Source organism: Lates calcarifer, linkage group LG10, assembly GCF_001640805.2.
Source record: "Lates calcarifer isolate ASB-BC8 linkage group LG10, TLL_Latcal_v3, whole genome shotgun sequence".
Taxonomy (NCBI): domain Eukaryota; kingdom Metazoa; phylum Chordata; class Actinopteri; family Centropomidae; genus Lates; species Lates calcarifer.
This window is the reverse complement of record NC_066842.1, coordinates 10,617,840-10,635,028: the sequence shown is the minus strand read 5'-3', so window position 1 is coordinate 10,635,028 and position 17,189 is coordinate 10,617,840. Positions and strand designations below refer to the sequence as shown.

The window sequence follows — 17,189 nt, the reverse complement described above, 5'->3', positions numbered from 1 at the left end:
TATTTAACTCAAGTAAAAAAAAGTAGACACAACTAAAACATGTTTCATATCTTCACTGAGAACGACAAGCAAACGCCTCTTTTAGGTCCCAGCTACATTTTATTGTGCCAAGGTTCAGCCAGAACAAACTTCTGTGTTTGCTTTGTCTGTGCCAGGCTTTCTGTTAGCATGAAAACCTTCAGAGTCTAAAAACAACACTAGGTGTGTTGTCACAACACACAAAACCAAACATTAACTACTCTGACCCTGCTTTGTCGGGAGGTTTGGTTGGAAAAAAAAAACCCTCATTAGTTATCTAGCTGATGTTAATGATAAAGTTTATTAGGGTTGCAACTAACAATTATTTACTAAAGTAATAAGTTACTCATTTGGTCTATATATAATATCACGTAATTATGAAAAATGGCTCTGAAGACATCTGGTTTTCCCAACAGTCAAAAACCCAAAGAAAATTTGTTTACTGTTATGGACAAGGAAGAAAATGAGCCTCGACAATTAATTCATTATTAGCAGATTAGTTGTGAATTTTGAATATTTTGAGTAACAAGAGCTCAAACCCATCAGGTGAGGATGAGTCCAGATAGATGAAGGTGAACTTTATCATCACTATAGGGAGGTTAATTGCACACCGGGATAGCATCAGATAGCACTCATATAGCTCTAGATTAGGGCCGATGAAAAAGGCAAATGCGGCCCACATGTATGCTCCATCCTCCTGTCACTCTGTCAGCCTGAACACCCTGTCGTCCCCCCTGCACCCTGCAGGTGGCGAGCGGTTCATTTTAAACCGAGATTGTCGAGCACAAGAAGAAGTATGTGTTGCGTTAACGCATGCGCATTCAGTTACTCGTGTTAAATGGAGGCTATTTGAAATGTTTTCTGCTTTAACAAAAAATACGATTGTATTAATATTCACCAGCTAGTTACTTTTGCAGAGAGCGGTCACTATGGGTGAGTTGACATGGAAGAAGTTTATGAATATGACGGCTAAAGAACAACCCATCGATAATCGCGAAATTTGCAGCAGCTAGCTACATTGTTACATTTTAAGTTACTGGAGAGTGAAAAATGACCAAGAATATTTACTCCAGTACTGTACTTCAGGACCATTTTAAAGTAGTAACGTATTTTATTGGACTATTTAAGTTATTGTACTACGTAAATGGAAATAAAGGAAATACTGTAGATATTACTCCACTACATTTATTTGACAGTCTTAGTTACTAGTTACTTTGCAGATTCAGATTATTAACAAATAAATTCCGAGGTTCTGAGTAATAAACAATATTATTCTCAAATTAGTCATTCTGAGTAAATGGGGGCGCAGAATATAAATATCTCAAATCCGTGAGATTTATTGCAGGGCTGTTCTGTTAGGTGGCATATTTAGCTAGGTGTAAATAAATTGAAATAAACTGAATGTAAATTGTAACAATCTGGGAATAATGTAAACCCACAGATAAATGGACCAGATAAGACATCTGGTTTTGTCAATTAAATCGCTTTCAAATCTATGTTATGACATTGTTTCCCACATCCTGTTATCTAATACTTCCTGCTTAGTAAAAACAATTTTGCTATTTGCTGATAAATCTTAAGGTATGGTGTTTTTTTTCCTCCCCAGACTGTAGTGTTGATGGTGCAGATGAGGTGGAGAAGGAGAGCACAACATCTGAAATACATTCTCCTGTAATGGACCGTAACCCATCACCACCCCCAGAGACAGCAGATGGAGAGGAGGACGAAGTTTTGGATGCAATTGGAGACACTGTGTACAGCAAACACTGGCTTTTCAGCACCCTGACTCGTCTCATCCATGTGGGCAACTGTTGTTGTGTTTATGAATATGAAGCATTTCATTGAACACTTAAAAAGTAAATTGGGAATTCATGTGGTAGTTCATGGGTTCAGTGGAAAAAAACAACTAACCGTAATCTGAAGATTAGAATCAGACTACAGATCAAATCAGATGCAGTGAAAAATCTTCCAGTTACAGCTGATATTGAATTGAGCATCCTCACTGCATTACACAATGTTTCTCTGTGTTGTCGCTCTCTGCTGCACACTGTCTGTCATAGCTAATGTGTCTTAATATTTGTAAAATGGTCTTGCAGATGGTCACAGAGCATTCAGAGGAGGACTCTGAAGGTCAAATGCAGCTCCCTGATGATGATGAGGAAGATCTATGTAGAGTCTGGGATATGGCAATGGATAAGGTAAGATGCTTTACCTTTGTCCCATAGATTTCATATTCTTTGGTTACACATTTATAGAAATTAATCATTCAGTTAATGGAACTTTTCATGAACAATGCAATGCTGAATGAATGATATTTATAAAGGTAAGTACAGCCAAATAAAAAAGTCACATGGATCAAAATATATTTTGGATTAGAGCTGTGTAGTAAATTGGATGATTTGCAAGTTTAGTTTGTGGTAAACATTTACAAAATGTACATCAGGGAATTGAAATGAACTAAAATTATCTAAGAAGAAGAAGTTGTACTACATTCTGTGAATTTGGGATATTTAGCCACAGATGATAAAATATGTTGATGCTGTCTTTGTGTCTGCCATTCATAAAGCATTATCAATGAAGTAAACCACACACTCAATTGCCAATGTATTAGATACACCTTGCTATAACTAATGCAGTCTAATACAACAGCCCTGCAATACCCTACCTTTATGAATGGTTTCATGTTCTGTTTTTATTGAAACTGTTTTATAAACGTTGATTTAATTTTATGATAATTTTGGAGGATATAGTGTGTCATAGCCTGCCCTCACTGATATAGATGGGGTGGACAGTGAACCATGTAAATGTCAAGACTAATGACTATTTATTTACCAACGATCTATAGGACGTGGCTGGTTTTCTGCAGGAATTCAAAGCTACAGATATCCTTCTCGGGGTGATAGCTAAATCTCGTTGTCCACGTCTCACAGTGAGTGAAACCCTGTTCCATGTTATGCAGTCTGTCAAAATAAAATCATGTTGTATTTAGTTTTTGATGCTGCTTTCCTGGGCTGTGAGACTTCCCATGACAGGTCTTGTGCTTTTCTAGGAAATTTGTGTGGGAATCCTTGGGAACATTGCTTGTTTTCCTGACACTTGTCTGGCTCTCAGCCAAAATGGAGACTTAGGGTGGGTAGGAGTCGTCATCTGTAATAGATTTTGTACATTATTGTGATTGATTCTACTTAACGCAACTCTCTGTTTGTCCACAGAGCTGTGCTGTTGCTTCTTCTTGGAGACACAGATCCTCCAACCCTCTTGGAAACAAGCAGGTGACATTTGCATTTTCTCTCGACAAGTGAGACAGAGAGACTGAGAGAGGAGTATTCACCTTTTTCTCCTGATGTTTGCAGATTGCTGCTGACCTGTGTCTCTCAGAAAGATGTTTGTTCCCTGTGGCTTCAGCGAATACGACAGCAGACGTCTGTGCACCCCAACCTCTGTTTCATCATGTGCAGTTCCACCAATAGTACTTTCCTTTTACTAATTTCTTTCTATATAATGAGCTGGTGATGTTTTACTTGTGTATAAGAAGGGAATATTTTTTTGATATACCACAATGTCCCTGTTAGGTATTTATCTTACTCATAACCTTTTTTCTGTTCTGTTCTAAAATGGTTATTATAAATAAATCTTTGCATTTTACAGCTGACCTGCTTGAGAAAGTCGGAGAGCTGGTTGAGAAGCTGTTTGACCTTGACGAGGAGCTAATGAAGAGTTGGATCGCAGCTCAGCCCAGTGAGGAGGATGATGATGGTGAAAGCCGTTTGGACTTGGCCTCATGTCTCCTTGAGGCAGCCAAGCAGCTTAGGTGGGAATCTGAAATTTTTAATACAAGAGAATGTTAGTTGTATTTTCATCTTTTATTTTCAGTGGAAATAAAAACATTTTCTACCGTAAGCATTTAAAATAGAGGTTTAAAAAAAAATAACAATCTAATGAGTTTATCTGTATAAACTGTGGGGAATTGGAAAATATATAAGTCAATCACACCATTTAAGAACTGAAAACATACATTAAAACTCTATCATGCATTTTACAAACACAAACTCAGTATCTGGTGCACATTTGTTTAGTTCAGCTACTACCTCCTTATCGATGGATAAATGCACACACTCTTTGTTCCACCTACACATGAGGAGACTGAGGTTAGTGTAGCCAACTTGCAGGTCTGAACCATGACCATAATTGTACTAGATTAACAATTATTTTAGTTGTGATCAAATGCTTTCAGGCTGTCCTTTTTCATATTTTTATATTTATACTTAGTTGATGCAATGCACTGGTAATTTGTTGTCTTAAAAAAAACAGATTCTTTAATATTACATGATTTTAATTATGTAGTTGACCCTCAGCATTCAACAATATTAAATTGTTTTCACAGACCGGAGAGTCCAAATGGTTTAGAGGTTTTCCTTCACGCCCTCCAGCTCCTTACCACTATAGATGAGGGCATTCCAGGTTTTTGGTAAGACTGATCATCATCACTGAGTTCAGCTCTCAGAGGTTAAAGGTTGTCAACTCGATAAGTGAAATCTAAACAGGTTAGATATTGTTTTATTGTTTCTTCTAGCTGCCCCTGATGGACCCGGCAAAGCTGTATGGGACTTTGTTTGTGAGGTTGTATGTGAGGACCTTTGCCAGCCAAACGATCTTCCAGTTGTCCTGCAAGAGCAGAAGAGCATTTTGGTTCAGGCATTTTCTGTACTTCAGGCTCTTTATAGATGCCAAGATCAGTGGCCCAGCAAAAGTGACACAAGTAAGTTTTCTAACAGCTTCAGTTTTGTCTAAATGCACCACATCAGTTGATTCCTCATATGAAGTGATACCTGGCCAACAAAAGCATCCAGATGTTCAGAAACTGAAAGGATTGTTTTGGCTGTGCATTTCACACACAGCTGCTGCTTCAAAATTCTGACCATGTTTCAATTAACAGTAGATATCCTGTGTCTGTTTCTAGGTCTGCCTCTCTTTGCGACCATTTTGCGGGTGCTCCAGTACCACAGTGAGTGCAAAGATGATGGCACCAGCAAAGAAGGCAGAAAAGACAAACAGCTGCAGATTCTGTCAGAGATCACGGCTGAGTTTCTAGCTGACATCTGCAGTCAGATTCCCAAGGTGATGAACACCAAATGAACACTCACTTAAATGCAACTGTTTAAAAATGAAGCAGAACTTTCTGTTGTCTACTAAAGGCCACTGAAGTGTTTGTCCTGTTGTTTGCTCTTCATAGGATACTGTGGCAGATTTGGTGAAGGAAGGTTTCCTGACAGAGAAGACTTGTCTCATAGCTGCAGGCAGTTTACTCCCCAACTTTAAGACTTCAGTAAGTGCTTTCTCTAAATGGTTTAAGTAGATTAAAGCATGCACTATTCACTTATGAAGCAAATGTAAAAAAACATTTCAATATAAGCATGAGGAGTGAGACTTTACTCCTTTTACTTGTAGATGATGTAGCTTCTCAAATTTAGCTCCTTTTCTCACTTTCAAATTATTGTGTAGAAGTTTCTCCACTGTTGCTCAAGTCAAGTAAAAGTCAAAATTTTATTTATATAGCACCAATTCACAACAGAAGTTATCTCGAGGCACTGTACATATAGAGCAGGTCTAGACCGTACTCTTTATCTTATAAAGTTTGCAGAGAAAATCCAACAGATCCCACCATGAGCAAGCACTAGGCGACTGTGGCAAGGAAAAACTTCCTTTTAAGAGGCAGAAACCTCGAGCAGAACCGGACTCAAGGTGGCCGGCCATCTGCCTCGACCGGTTGGGTTAAGACAGAGAGAGGGGTGGGGGTATGGGGATGGGGAAGAGGAAGACAACATTGCAGATACATAGACTAAGTCAAAAAGTAAATAGTAGTAGTAGTAGTAATAATAATAATAATATTAATTATTATTATTATATTTTTATTATAGCTAAAGAAATAATAATGACAAGTGAAACATTATCAGTACTACTAAAGTGAAGAGAGCAAACAGAGCAGCGAGTAAGTGTTGCTGATATAAGAACATTTAAAATAACATTGTAACTGGTAACTTGTGATGGGCAACTGTCTTTTTTGGTACTTTATAGACTTAATAACTAATTCATTTATTTATTCAAGTTCATTTGACTTTGACTTCTCTTCAGATTTCTTGTTAGCATATTTTTTCTCGAGTAGCTTAATGGTCACACGTGCAAAGCGCTGCTGGTGCTGCCATTGTTTCACATAAAGGATTTATTTGTAGAGCTTGTGTCAGGATAGGACGTGTGATGGACTGCTACTACAAACTACCAGCTCCTATGGAAAATAAACATCATGTTTCCACCCCCCATTCACCCACCCTTCCTCTTGTACAGTTTCAGCACCTGCAGTTGATGTTGTCAGAGACTGATCCCCAGTTGGCAGACGTGGTGAGGAAACAGTTTCCTGACTGAGACACCCAGCAGATCAGTGTTCAGCACTCATCCAGACTCCCACTACTGCTTTTTATAGTGGACTATTATTTCCTCTCCAAAGTCTGCTCCAAGTCAGACTATTTGCATTTCCACCGGAACAACTCAGATGTCACACAATCGCTATTGTGAACTACTTATGGCTACAGTCTGTAAAAGTTAAGTTGTGCTTATATTTAAAGTTTTGTTTTGAGAATACTATTTTTGTATCAAGTAAAATTTGTCTTTTTTTATTAAAGCAATTTCTGCTCATAAGCATTTACTGAAACATTATTATCATAGCTGGATGCACAAGCCTCAAACAGACAGCATAACAGTCAGTACACTTTGGTCTTATGGCCACTTTTTCACCCAAAAGAACTGCAACAGAAAATGTTACTAATACTCTTCACTGGACCGTCTTTGCACTTCACTCATCCAATGCCTGTAAATTTACAGAGCATTTATCTGAAGGTGGTCAATTAGCATCCAAAATTCATTAACATTTAACCATGGTTTTTTCTCTATTTAAAAATGTAAATAAAACACTGGTACATTGAAGATCTTACTGTAGTGTTGTACATTTTACTGTTGGAAATATACACTACCTTTGATAATTAACTTGTTGGCTCTACTTTTTTCTCTTTATCTATTTGCAACATCACTACAACTTGGCACAAGAGCCATGTTTAATCAAAAATTAACAGCTGCATCCATGTTTATTTTTTTTATATTGTCATAAACAATATATCCACGTGTATGTATATATATATATATATATATATAATTATTTTAATTAATCCCATGATTATTTAATTGATGTAAACATACATTTCTATATTGGATGAAACTGCATTGAGTGTGTATTGAGTCACCTTTTCAAGCATATGAGTAATGGTGCTAATGCTGATGACAACATCAAGTGTTTACCAGAGGGTGACAGTCACTCGGTAAGGACAATAAAATTAGATGAAAGGCTTGAGCCTGGCAACAATGAACTCATTTGGTTTCCAAATGCACCATTTCGCCCACTCACGGAGAAGAGCAGGACAGCCTGCGCATTTACTGCAAGCTTACGAAGGCTCTGTGAATATAGCAGCTTTTTAATTAAAGCTTGGATTGATATGTAGAACACTCTTTCTAATGGAAATCCTGAGATGGTCAGAGTCTATGCGGGACAGAGATCACCCTATGGGAAAAAAACACCCTCTTTTTAATCCTGTTATCTCTACATACGTTCTGAACCTTGACTAGACTCGTAATGCGCATAGGTGGCCGGTGCTGTGATCTGCGAGTCATGTTGTGTTTGTGTTGTGAATGGCTAGAATGCTGTAGATGTAATCAATGCTTGACCTTTCAAGATTGCTTGTGGCCAGTGACTTGCACTTTGCCGACTGCTCTGTCTTCAGGCGTCGCCCCCAGGCGCGTCATGTCACAGAGATCAGGGTGAAGTCCAGATGTTTCCTGCTGCCCTGCCAAACTTCATTGTCAGTCTGCCAGTCTTCACAGCAGCTTGATATGATCTGACTCCCATCAAAACAGCTCCTCGTGTGCCTGGTGTTTTATACACATCAGTGACGCCAAGGCATGTCAGGCCTGTCTGATGCTGATGCTGGATGTCAGTTATTTCTTTTTTCTGTTTACCTCTGCCCACGCAACTAACTTGCTGTTCTTTTAAATGACCTGACATTTTGCCTTACAGTGAGATTTTCTATTTCAGTCTCACATTTGTGAGAAAATTCACATCTGATCAAAGTCCTTATGTAAACCGGAAGAAATATAAATAGCTGTCACATGATGTACCAGTTGAAGAATCTTTTGACTGGAATTTGTAAAGTTCATTTTGGGCTAATAAACAGCTGGACCCATGGATACGTCAGCGAAAGGGATTAGGAGACTGAGTTGAATTGAGGATGATGATGACATTTGTCATTCAACATGAAAAGAGCAGTTTTTCTTGGAATTTCTGGCTGGACTGTCTGAATTAAGCCCTCTTGAGTGCATAAAACGGCCCTGACACTGGTATAGTACCTGTTGCTGGGCGAGCGGGAGGGATAATGAAGGGATGAAGAATGCATGTACAGCGTCACGTTCCCTCTCCTTTGATTCCAAGGCCCGGCCTATTCACAACCACCTGGTCAAGGCGTGTTAATAAAGACACATGATGCTGTTGGGTGCAATCAAAGCCCCCTTCAGCTCATTTCCTGAGTTCCCTGGCTTTCTATCTCTTGTCAACAGAATCACAATGAAACTTTCCCCTTCGTGATCCCCGAATATCAAAGACACTGACGTTTCCTGCTCACAAAAAGTGATGTGGTGGCGTTGATGTTTGCATTTGCCCTTACTGCCTGTTCTGCTGCTTCAACTAGCTTATCTGTTAGGATATTGTAATGATAAAACCAGACTGCAAGGATGCTATGCAGTGTGTGACCTTTATCAAAGGCATGGAAGGATGGCAGGATTTAAGATTTGAAAGTGTCTGCAGCATAGTAGCTACAAGCAGCTTCACCCTGTTTGGATCTGACTCGAGGTTCTACCAGTTGACTGTTTCTTAAAGTATCATTCCGATTCATTTCAACCTAGTGTATTTCCCATGAATGGGGCTATTGTGGCACTTGTTTTTGAATCTGACTGAAAGTAAACACTTTGTTTCCTGTGATTAGTGAGAGGTTGTGAGCAAAAGGTGGTGGAAGGCATGAAACCTAATAAAAACAATAACAGAAAATAAATTAATTAATGGAATTATTTTTCAAGAGCAGTTGTGGCTTTTTAAAATTGTGTTTTTAATTGCTTGTATTGGAGAATTCACTTTAATAATACACCTGGTGCATAACATGCAAACATGATAGGTAGTTAATTAAAAATAAATAAATAAATACATATACCTCTAGAATAATTGCATGATACTGTCAATGACCCTTCACTATCATTCTTTATTATTATTTCTTTTTTTGCATAACGCATGACGTTTCTATTTTGAATGCGGCAGGTGTTTATGGGCACAGCTCTATCCTGTCCTGTCCTGTGTACACTGACGCCTGTCACCAAGTGGCATATGCTGCTGTTTGTTCTGCAATGAAAGAATTGGAGCTAATTAAAGAGATGTAGTCCTGCCACAGGAAGCGTACGTAGGCAGACCATTCACTGTTCTGATTAGTTAGTTGTTCAAACAAGGCTCGGGATCAGGTGAAAGACTGGAATTCTGTTAATGAAGTGCTATTAGAGGACCTTGAATTTTCTGGAAATTCAAATAACACTGGTCAGGAGTGGAAAGGCTGCCTGAACACCCTGCAGAAACAGAAACACTGAGACTCTGCTTACTTTTTTATAACACACACACATACATATGATCTCTCCTAATGCAAAATATAATAATTACTGTTAAAAAATTATAATTATTATTAATATAATGTTAAAAAAAACAGCTGTCCACAGAAAAAGTTCCTCAATTCATTCACTCTGTTGATTAAATACCACTAAACTGATGTTGTTGATCACAAACAAATGCATCTGGACAGATATTGTCTAAATCACTATCATAGATTTAAGGTTACAGTATGTTATTTTCTAGTTTTGTCTCACCAAACAAAGAATTTCCAGTAATTTTTAATTTTGACTTAGTTATTAAGCGTTTTCCTGTTTTATAATATGCATTACATGTATGCACCTGACCTCTTTCTGATTTTTCCAGGATAAGTGTTTGGATGTCCAAATGTTATCTTTATTAAATACAATGACTGAGTTTGAAATATTCAACACAGAAACAAACGTGGATGTATTAATTACTTTAGTCCTGACAGATGCAATCTGCCTTGCTGAGGAAAAGATTCTGAATTTCTATCAAAGACACTGTGACCTCTGACCTCCCTGTGGAGAACACAGTGAGAATACACATTGTTATTGTAGTATTATAGTATAATTTATCCTCCCTTGACCGGTGAGACTGTTGTGCAGTTTTAAGTACGAACACATTCTAATGCTCATGTTGGGTGTTTCTTAGTGCCATGGGTGAGATTAACTGGAGAGATCTCTCACAGCTTGATGCTCAGACACTGTGAGTAAATCCCTCTGATTGAAGTGAACAGAACTGGGACAGAGTGTGTGGCCACCATGCAGCTCTCACACTCTCAGACACATCTGTAACACAACATCTCCTCTTCACAAACCTCAACAGAGTGATCAGAATTAAGAGCTTGTGCACAGATTTTTTTTTTGAATAATAAACTTTATATGAACAAATGTTTATTTCATGAGCATTAAAGACAGTTTGGCTGCCTGGTTAGCCTGCCAGTCCATCAACAGTCTCTCCATGCCTGGTTTCCTTAAAGCTCGATTATGTTTCATTAATGAGATGTGTGAATGGATTGAGTGCCCCCATAATGTGACTGCAGGAGAACATGAGGAGCCTCATCTGGAGCTGCAAGAGATCAATGACTAAGACTAAGTCAGTTCAGCTATCACTAAGATTTTGTTTACAGTTTGCACAATTTATGCAGATTAATGTGGAAGAATATCTCTGTTGGAGATGAGGCTAAAGATGACTTAAATTTCCCACTTCGAAAATGTTTATTAATGGCTGAACTGCTGCGTCATATTATCCCATCCTTGAAGCTAATTATCCAGAGACCACTATCCACATAAGGTAGCTGGGTCACCGGGAGAGCAAACCACAATGAGCCATCTTATTCATGCTGCACTCTCTCACCCTTGTCAAAGTACTTGTGGCTTAAAACATCTCAAAGCACCTGTGTCAATTACCCTCTGAATGGCAGAGACAGCACGAACCACATCACATTATTTATTAGGAGTCAGAACTAACTGTTTAAAAATTTTTTGTTTTAAAAATATGGGTTGGTGTATGCATTGCAGCGTACGATATGTAAACTGGAAGTGGTGCAAAATCTAATGAGCCTCTGAATGTGACATTAAATGAAAGAGATATGATCCAGGACTGGTCAAGACATGACGAGATCAAAGACATGGCCAGAGCAACTGCAGCATAAAAGTGATGTGAAAATGTATTTATAAGTAGATTTGGATGTGCTTGACCCAGCTCTGTAGGAGCCCACCTCAGTGTCTGGGCTTCATGAGAGGAACAGTTCATTACTGAATCCTGAACAATGACATGGTCATACCATTCAGCAGGCTTTGTACTTTTCCCTGCCTTTTCTTTCCTCTTGACAAAGAAGCAAGCCTCAATGCCTTTTCTAGGAAAAAAAAAAGTCCAACCTTTTTCTGTGTATTAGTCATGGAGTTAACATATCTATATGGTCCCCAATGTTTGTTGTTTTGCTTTAGGCAGCAGCAGCCTGGTGGTGACGTTCAGTGACGTGTGTGAGCGTCAATGGACGGTCACAGAGCTACAGGGAAAGTTTGTCTGAGAGAAGTCTTGTTTCTTTTCCTCTCAGAGGTCTAAACTGCTCACCAGTGCCGACCAAAACCATTGCACAACAGCGAGTTTCACTTTGTTAGATACTGTTACCAGTGCTGCCACACAGACAGCGATTGTGTGTGACAGCAGACAGTATAAAACTTTCTTCAGACGAAGCAGCTAATGCCAGATCTCATCAGATCAGATTTGTCAGCTCACTAACCTTGTTCAAATCTCCTTATAAAAAGGCTTTCCTTTCATTAATAGTCAACAATTCTACCGTTTTATACTATTTTAAGTTTCTTTTATAAAATATTGTTATCAGTATTCTTGCTTTATATTGTTTCAATGATTTCTCTTTAATTGTTGGATATTTTCTCCTTGGCTCTGCTACAATAGGTGCTATATAAATAAAAATCTTATTATTAATATGATTCATTGTTTAGTCTAAAAAATGTAAGAAATGTTTAAAAATTTGCTCGATTTTCCAGGTGGTCATGTCCTCAGATTATCTGTGTAAAACATAATGATACTTGATTTATAATTTCATAGCAAACTGAAAAGTGAAAAAAAAAAAACACATTTTAAAAGTTGAAACCAGAAAATGTTTGGTGTTTTTGCCTGATCTTAAGAAATTAATCAATTTTTAAAATTGTTGTTGTAAAATGCTGCCAATCAAATATTTTTTGATCGACATATCAATGAATCAACTAAGTTTCAGCTGTAGTTTAACAAGACACTCACTACTGAGTGTTTCTGTAACCCAACCTATGTCTTTGTATAGTCGGCTTTAGGTTAATATATAATTTGTTTGCTGTTGTTATTATCACTTAATGTGACTAATACTGCTGCTAACTTGAAGAGGTAAAATGGGGGTGTACATTTGTTGTCTTTTTTTACTCAGGCAATGTATATTGTGTTTGTGCATTGAGGCAGAAATGGTTGCCTTCTATAGGCAGAGGTGATAAGGAGCTTAAGCTAACAGCCAGGTAAACATGGTTTCTGATCTGGGGGGGGGTGTCAGTTGCTGCAAAGTTTATGAGCAATACCCACTGATACATGTAGTCACTGTGCAGGAGAACACCAGTTCCTCTGTCAATATGAATGTTGCCAGGTGTACAACACAGAACACCAGAACAGACAGGCGCTCACATAATCAGTGGTGAATTATACCTTTAATTTATCTCTTTTTAAAATGTTTTACCATTCTGAATCATGGCTAGATAATGAAAGACTGACCCCGCTGCTACTCTGCCTAACTCAATATCTGAGAGCAGATCTGGGAGAAGAGGAAGTTCCCCTCACTGCTTCACTCCTCAGTTGTGTAAAGCATCTGTCCGTGTCACGAGTGACACAGGCCAGGACCACCTGAGAGAAACAGCATGTGCATCAGCCACATGTATCACTGCATCAGAGCTGTATGGAGGTAAGAGCGATGGCTAACAGACAAAGACGTCTCACATCTCCTTTAGTCACCTCTTGTGAGGTGACTAAAGCTTAGAGAACAGTGGCATTATCTGTTTAAAGTAATGAGGTCTTTTAGGTTAGGTGCTCCCTTATCTTGATTCTGCTTGCAGAGGCCTGCAAAGTCTTTTCCACTGATTGCCTTGGATCTTATTAAAAGGCTTGCGGTGTTAAAGACAGGAAAACATGCAGATTATTCCTGTTATGTGCACAAGAACACAGAGGTGCTTACAGTGCAGGGGAATGGATTTTGAAAAGGGGGCATTTGGATCACTGTACAATGAAGGCGGGTGGGCTATGCCTGAATCCTCTTAAACCTTGACCTCTTAGTCTCAAGGTGTCAACAAACAAGAAGAATTAACTGCTTGTGCCAACATGAGGAGGTCTGAGTCCACAGCGAACGCTCAGGTCTGCATCCAAACTGAACATGTTCAATCTCAGTGTGCTGGCACATTTTCCATATTTGGTTTTAACTGTTAAATACTAGCAGATGAGTAAAAATACAGTAATAATTCCTGCTTACATGTTTTTTTCTGACAAGAGCTGCACTCAGGATTTTCTCAAACACAGTAAAGTATAAGATTAGAAAAATAGTCCAATCATTTGTTTGATTCTCTCAGTAAAATCAGACTTCGTGATTGATCTCATGATTCAGGCCTTTAGGTGAAATAAAAGATACCCCTTTTCCCTAATGACGTGAGCGGTGCTGCTCTTTTTCCATTTGCTGCTGTGGGGGAGATTATTGCCCCCTCCTATTTCTCTCTGTGGTTAAATAGCAAAGCGCGCTGCTTCCCGGGGTAGACAGCCTACTTTGCATAGCGAAGGTTATTTAGATAAGCCACAAGCAAAAGCTATATATATAGATTTAAAAAAAAACAGCAGCACTTTAACATGTACTCAAACAAACTGGAAGGACCGCGTAGAGGAAGATCTTTTGACTCCATGAACATTGGCTTTGAAGAGAAGCTGCTGAATAATGAGGTAAGAATTTCATCGGTAAAAAGGGAAAGAGAAAAGTAGCCTTTAATATTTTAAGGCCGACATCTTCCAGGTGTATCAATGTTTAGCCCTGTTTTTTTTAATGCGTTTTGTCCTGTGATGAGAGCTTGAGTGTGGCCATTAACCGAACGAGGTGCAAAGGGTTTCTTGCATGTGATACTTTAAGACAACTTTTTTTTTGACAGTGGTGGTGATGGTGGAGATCGGTCCGGTCATCTTAATGAATAAGCCTTCACTTTGTCGTCAGCGCAGATTAATTTAAGCCGTTTTGTTATACTGTAATTTACGTCAAAGGGTTAAGAGGGTTAAAGTGAGATACCTTCGAATTTCATGCCATGAGAGACTCATTATTGCTCATTCTGTACATTCGTCGCTGATTTCCATAGCAAAAGACAGAGGAGATAAAAGATAAACCGATCAATCTGCAGTGTCTGTGATGTCTCCATTAAGGGCATGGAGAAGCACACACTGACAGGACTCTCCGAGGATAATAACACTTTATAATAAGCTATATTGCATGTAGACATTTACAGAGATGGACTGCATTAATGACTCAATTCTGATGCTGCTTTGAGGAAAGTTTTCTCTGCAGCGACAGACTCAAAATCCATTTCAAGGTTGCGAAATGTTTGGCAAAAAAAGCGAAAAAACAAGCAAAGAACGTGACAAACATGGATCAAGTCTGAGACTAAATGTTCTGACTAAATTTCTGTGGCTTTAGAGGCCAATCCGATTGTGTCTGTGACCTTCACCTAAAACAACAACTTCATCATCTTAACACATTTTAATGCATTTTTAGGCCTTTTCCAGCGGTAGCGAAACCAATAACGCTGCACAAATGCTGGCCTCAAACTGAATTATGTCTACAAGTGAATAATAATAATAATCTCCCGTCTCTCACAACAAGGGTAAAAGGGGGAAGAAAACACATCGATTTAACTGAGCTGTTGTTATTAGCTGTGATTTGATGTGGGACAGGTCTACGTAAAATCGGCCCACTCTGCGCGCTGCAGCGATTAAAAACGCTGCCTAATGTCTGGTAAGATTTCAACATGCATGGAGCTAATAATAGGCTTCCCCGCTGTGTAAATGAGATTGCAGTAAGGCGATTCTTTGAGACAGAGACAAGTTCATCTTCGTTAAACCGAGACGCAAAGAGTTGACCCCGGGGAGCGTCCTGATCCAGTCTCCATGCACTAATGCTTTTAGGGATACTACCGACAAGGGTCCACCGAAAACTGGCCTGCCGCGCGGTTTACACAATGCTGGAAAGGCGAAATATGGTAGGAAGTAACTGAACTGAATTTAACTGATGCTTGTGACCGGCCCGCTCCTTTACTCTCCCCCCTCCACAAATTGTATCCATTAGACTGTGTAGATATCTCTAAAGCAAATTATAACCTAATGCAGTTGCGCATGACAAGTATACAATATAGTGTCTAAATCAGATGTATGCTACATTTAAAACGACAGGGAAAACGTTGCATTCAACCAAAACAGATTCGTTGTTCTATGCTGTTGGCGTGTTGTAGTCCTTAAATCTGATACAGGATTAAGGCTACAATAATTTTCCCCTGGCGTGTGCAGCGCGCACACACCAGCGTCAACGTGAGAGCGCTGTCCAATGTGCTGAAACGGACAAGAGGGTTGGTGGTTACTAATCTCAGGTCCTCTCCACATGCATCTACTGCACGTGCATTTTGTTCATATATGTGTAAAGAAACAGCCCGTGTTTTATTTGAAGTGTGACTGAAATATCTGGGAACCTACGCTCTCTCTGACTCTTAGCCTCTCCTACTTGTTAGGAGTGATGCATGTTCATAAGATGTTCATAGGATTTTTGAATGGCTCTTGCTCTTAAGCATTCACGTCATTATCTGTCCTGAGCTATACTTCAGTCACGGGGAAAATGCATTGTGTAATCTTGACTCAGGTCAACATTACATGAAAAATATAATACAATGTTGTTCCATAAAGTGCCATACGCATTTAAAAAATTTGAAAAGTTGGATATTTCAGTGCCACTGTTGAAAGTTGAGTGATGATCTTTTGGTATTACACAATTTAAAATCTGTCTTTCGTTGCTATTTTCAGATAAACAAATCAACCTTCACTAAAATTGAAGAAAGCACCGAAAAGAAGAATACATCAGAGAAAGGGAGAGCAACAATTATCTTCTCCCTCAAGAACGAAGTGGGAGGACTTGTAAAGGCACTCAAACTCTTCCAAGTATGCAAAAACTTGCATAATGTTTACATTATCTATCTATTAGTATCTGTCCTTGTTCAGTGAAATCTGTTTGGATGAAACTCAAGTTAACTTACAGATGATAACAAAATTTTCTCATTGTTTTTCTTGCAGGAAAACCACGTCAACCTTGTACACATAGAGTCCAGAAAATCCAAAAGGCGCAACTCTGAGTTTGAGATATTTGTGGACTGCGACAGCAACCACGAACAACTGAATGAAATAATCCATCTGCTTCGGAAGCATGTGAACGTGGTGGACATGGAGCCTCCAGATAACTCCTGTCTACATGAGGAAGGTAGGAAAGCACTGAATGAAACAGTGAAGACAAACTCTATCCAATTAAACCTGATTAACAGTAAACAGCTATTTTCTTTTCTTCTTCTCCTCTCAGATATGTATGATGTTCCGTGGTTCCCAAAGAAAATTTCAGACTTGGACAAGTGTGCAAACCGTGTCCTGATGTACGGCTCTGAGTTGGATGCTGACCATCCAGTATGTAGGCCTAAATAAAACCCACAAAGGGTTGACTTAAAAACTCCTTTAATAGGAAGCACTCTCATATTTCCATATGCTCCTCTCCATCAGGGTTTCAAGGACAATGTCTACCGGAAGAGGAGAAAGTACTTTGCGGACCTTGCCATGGCCTACAAACAGTAGGTTTTTATTGTCC

The 17,189-nt window shown here is 38.9% G+C and overlaps 2 protein-coding genes and 1 long non-coding RNA gene across 4 annotated transcripts in view; 2 read left to right on the top strand and 1 right to left on the bottom strand.

The window, feature by feature from the left end:
- Positions 1-799: 799 nt before the first annotated feature.
- Positions 800-7,056, top strand: saal1 (serum amyloid A-like 1). The gene is made up of 13 exons (XM_018666380.2): positions 800-951; positions 1,625-1,818; positions 2,115-2,216; positions 2,864-2,947; positions 3,068-3,147; positions 3,231-3,290; positions 3,372-3,487; positions 3,667-3,829; positions 4,403-4,479; positions 4,592-4,777; positions 4,979-5,136; positions 5,252-5,344; positions 6,361-7,056. The coding sequence occupies exons 1-13, from the start codon at positions 948-950 to the stop codon at positions 6,436-6,438; spliced, it is 1,395 nt and encodes a 464-aa protein (XP_018521896.1). The 5' UTR covers positions 800-947; the 3' UTR covers positions 6,439-7,056.
- LOC108876702 (uncharacterized) overlaps positions 3,709-17,189 on the bottom strand; it is a 16,507-nt gene continuing 3,026 nt past the window's right edge. The window contains exon 3 of the long non-coding RNA XR_001960018.2: positions 3,709-3,837. This is a non-coding gene — a long non-coding RNA (uncharacterized LOC108876702). The remainder of the gene's footprint in view (positions 3,838-17,189) is intronic.
- Positions 14,077-17,189, top strand: part of tph1a (tryptophan hydroxylase 1 (tryptophan 5-monooxygenase) a) — a 5,431-nt gene continuing 2,318 nt past the window's right edge. The window contains exons 1-5 of one of the 2 annotated variants that reach the window (XM_018666376.2): positions 14,077-14,251; positions 16,364-16,498; positions 16,631-16,814; positions 16,911-17,011; positions 17,105-17,172. In XM_018666376.2, coding sequence (XP_018521892.1) covers positions 14,162-14,251; positions 16,364-16,498; positions 16,631-16,814; positions 16,911-17,011; positions 17,105-17,172 — 578 coding nt within the window. In that variant the 5' untranslated portion in view covers positions 14,077-14,161. Of the gene's footprint in view, positions 14,252-15,297; positions 15,553-16,363; positions 16,499-16,630; positions 16,815-16,910; positions 17,012-17,104; positions 17,173-17,189 lie in introns of those variants that run through there. The other variant, XM_051073324.1, reaches the window with a different exon arrangement.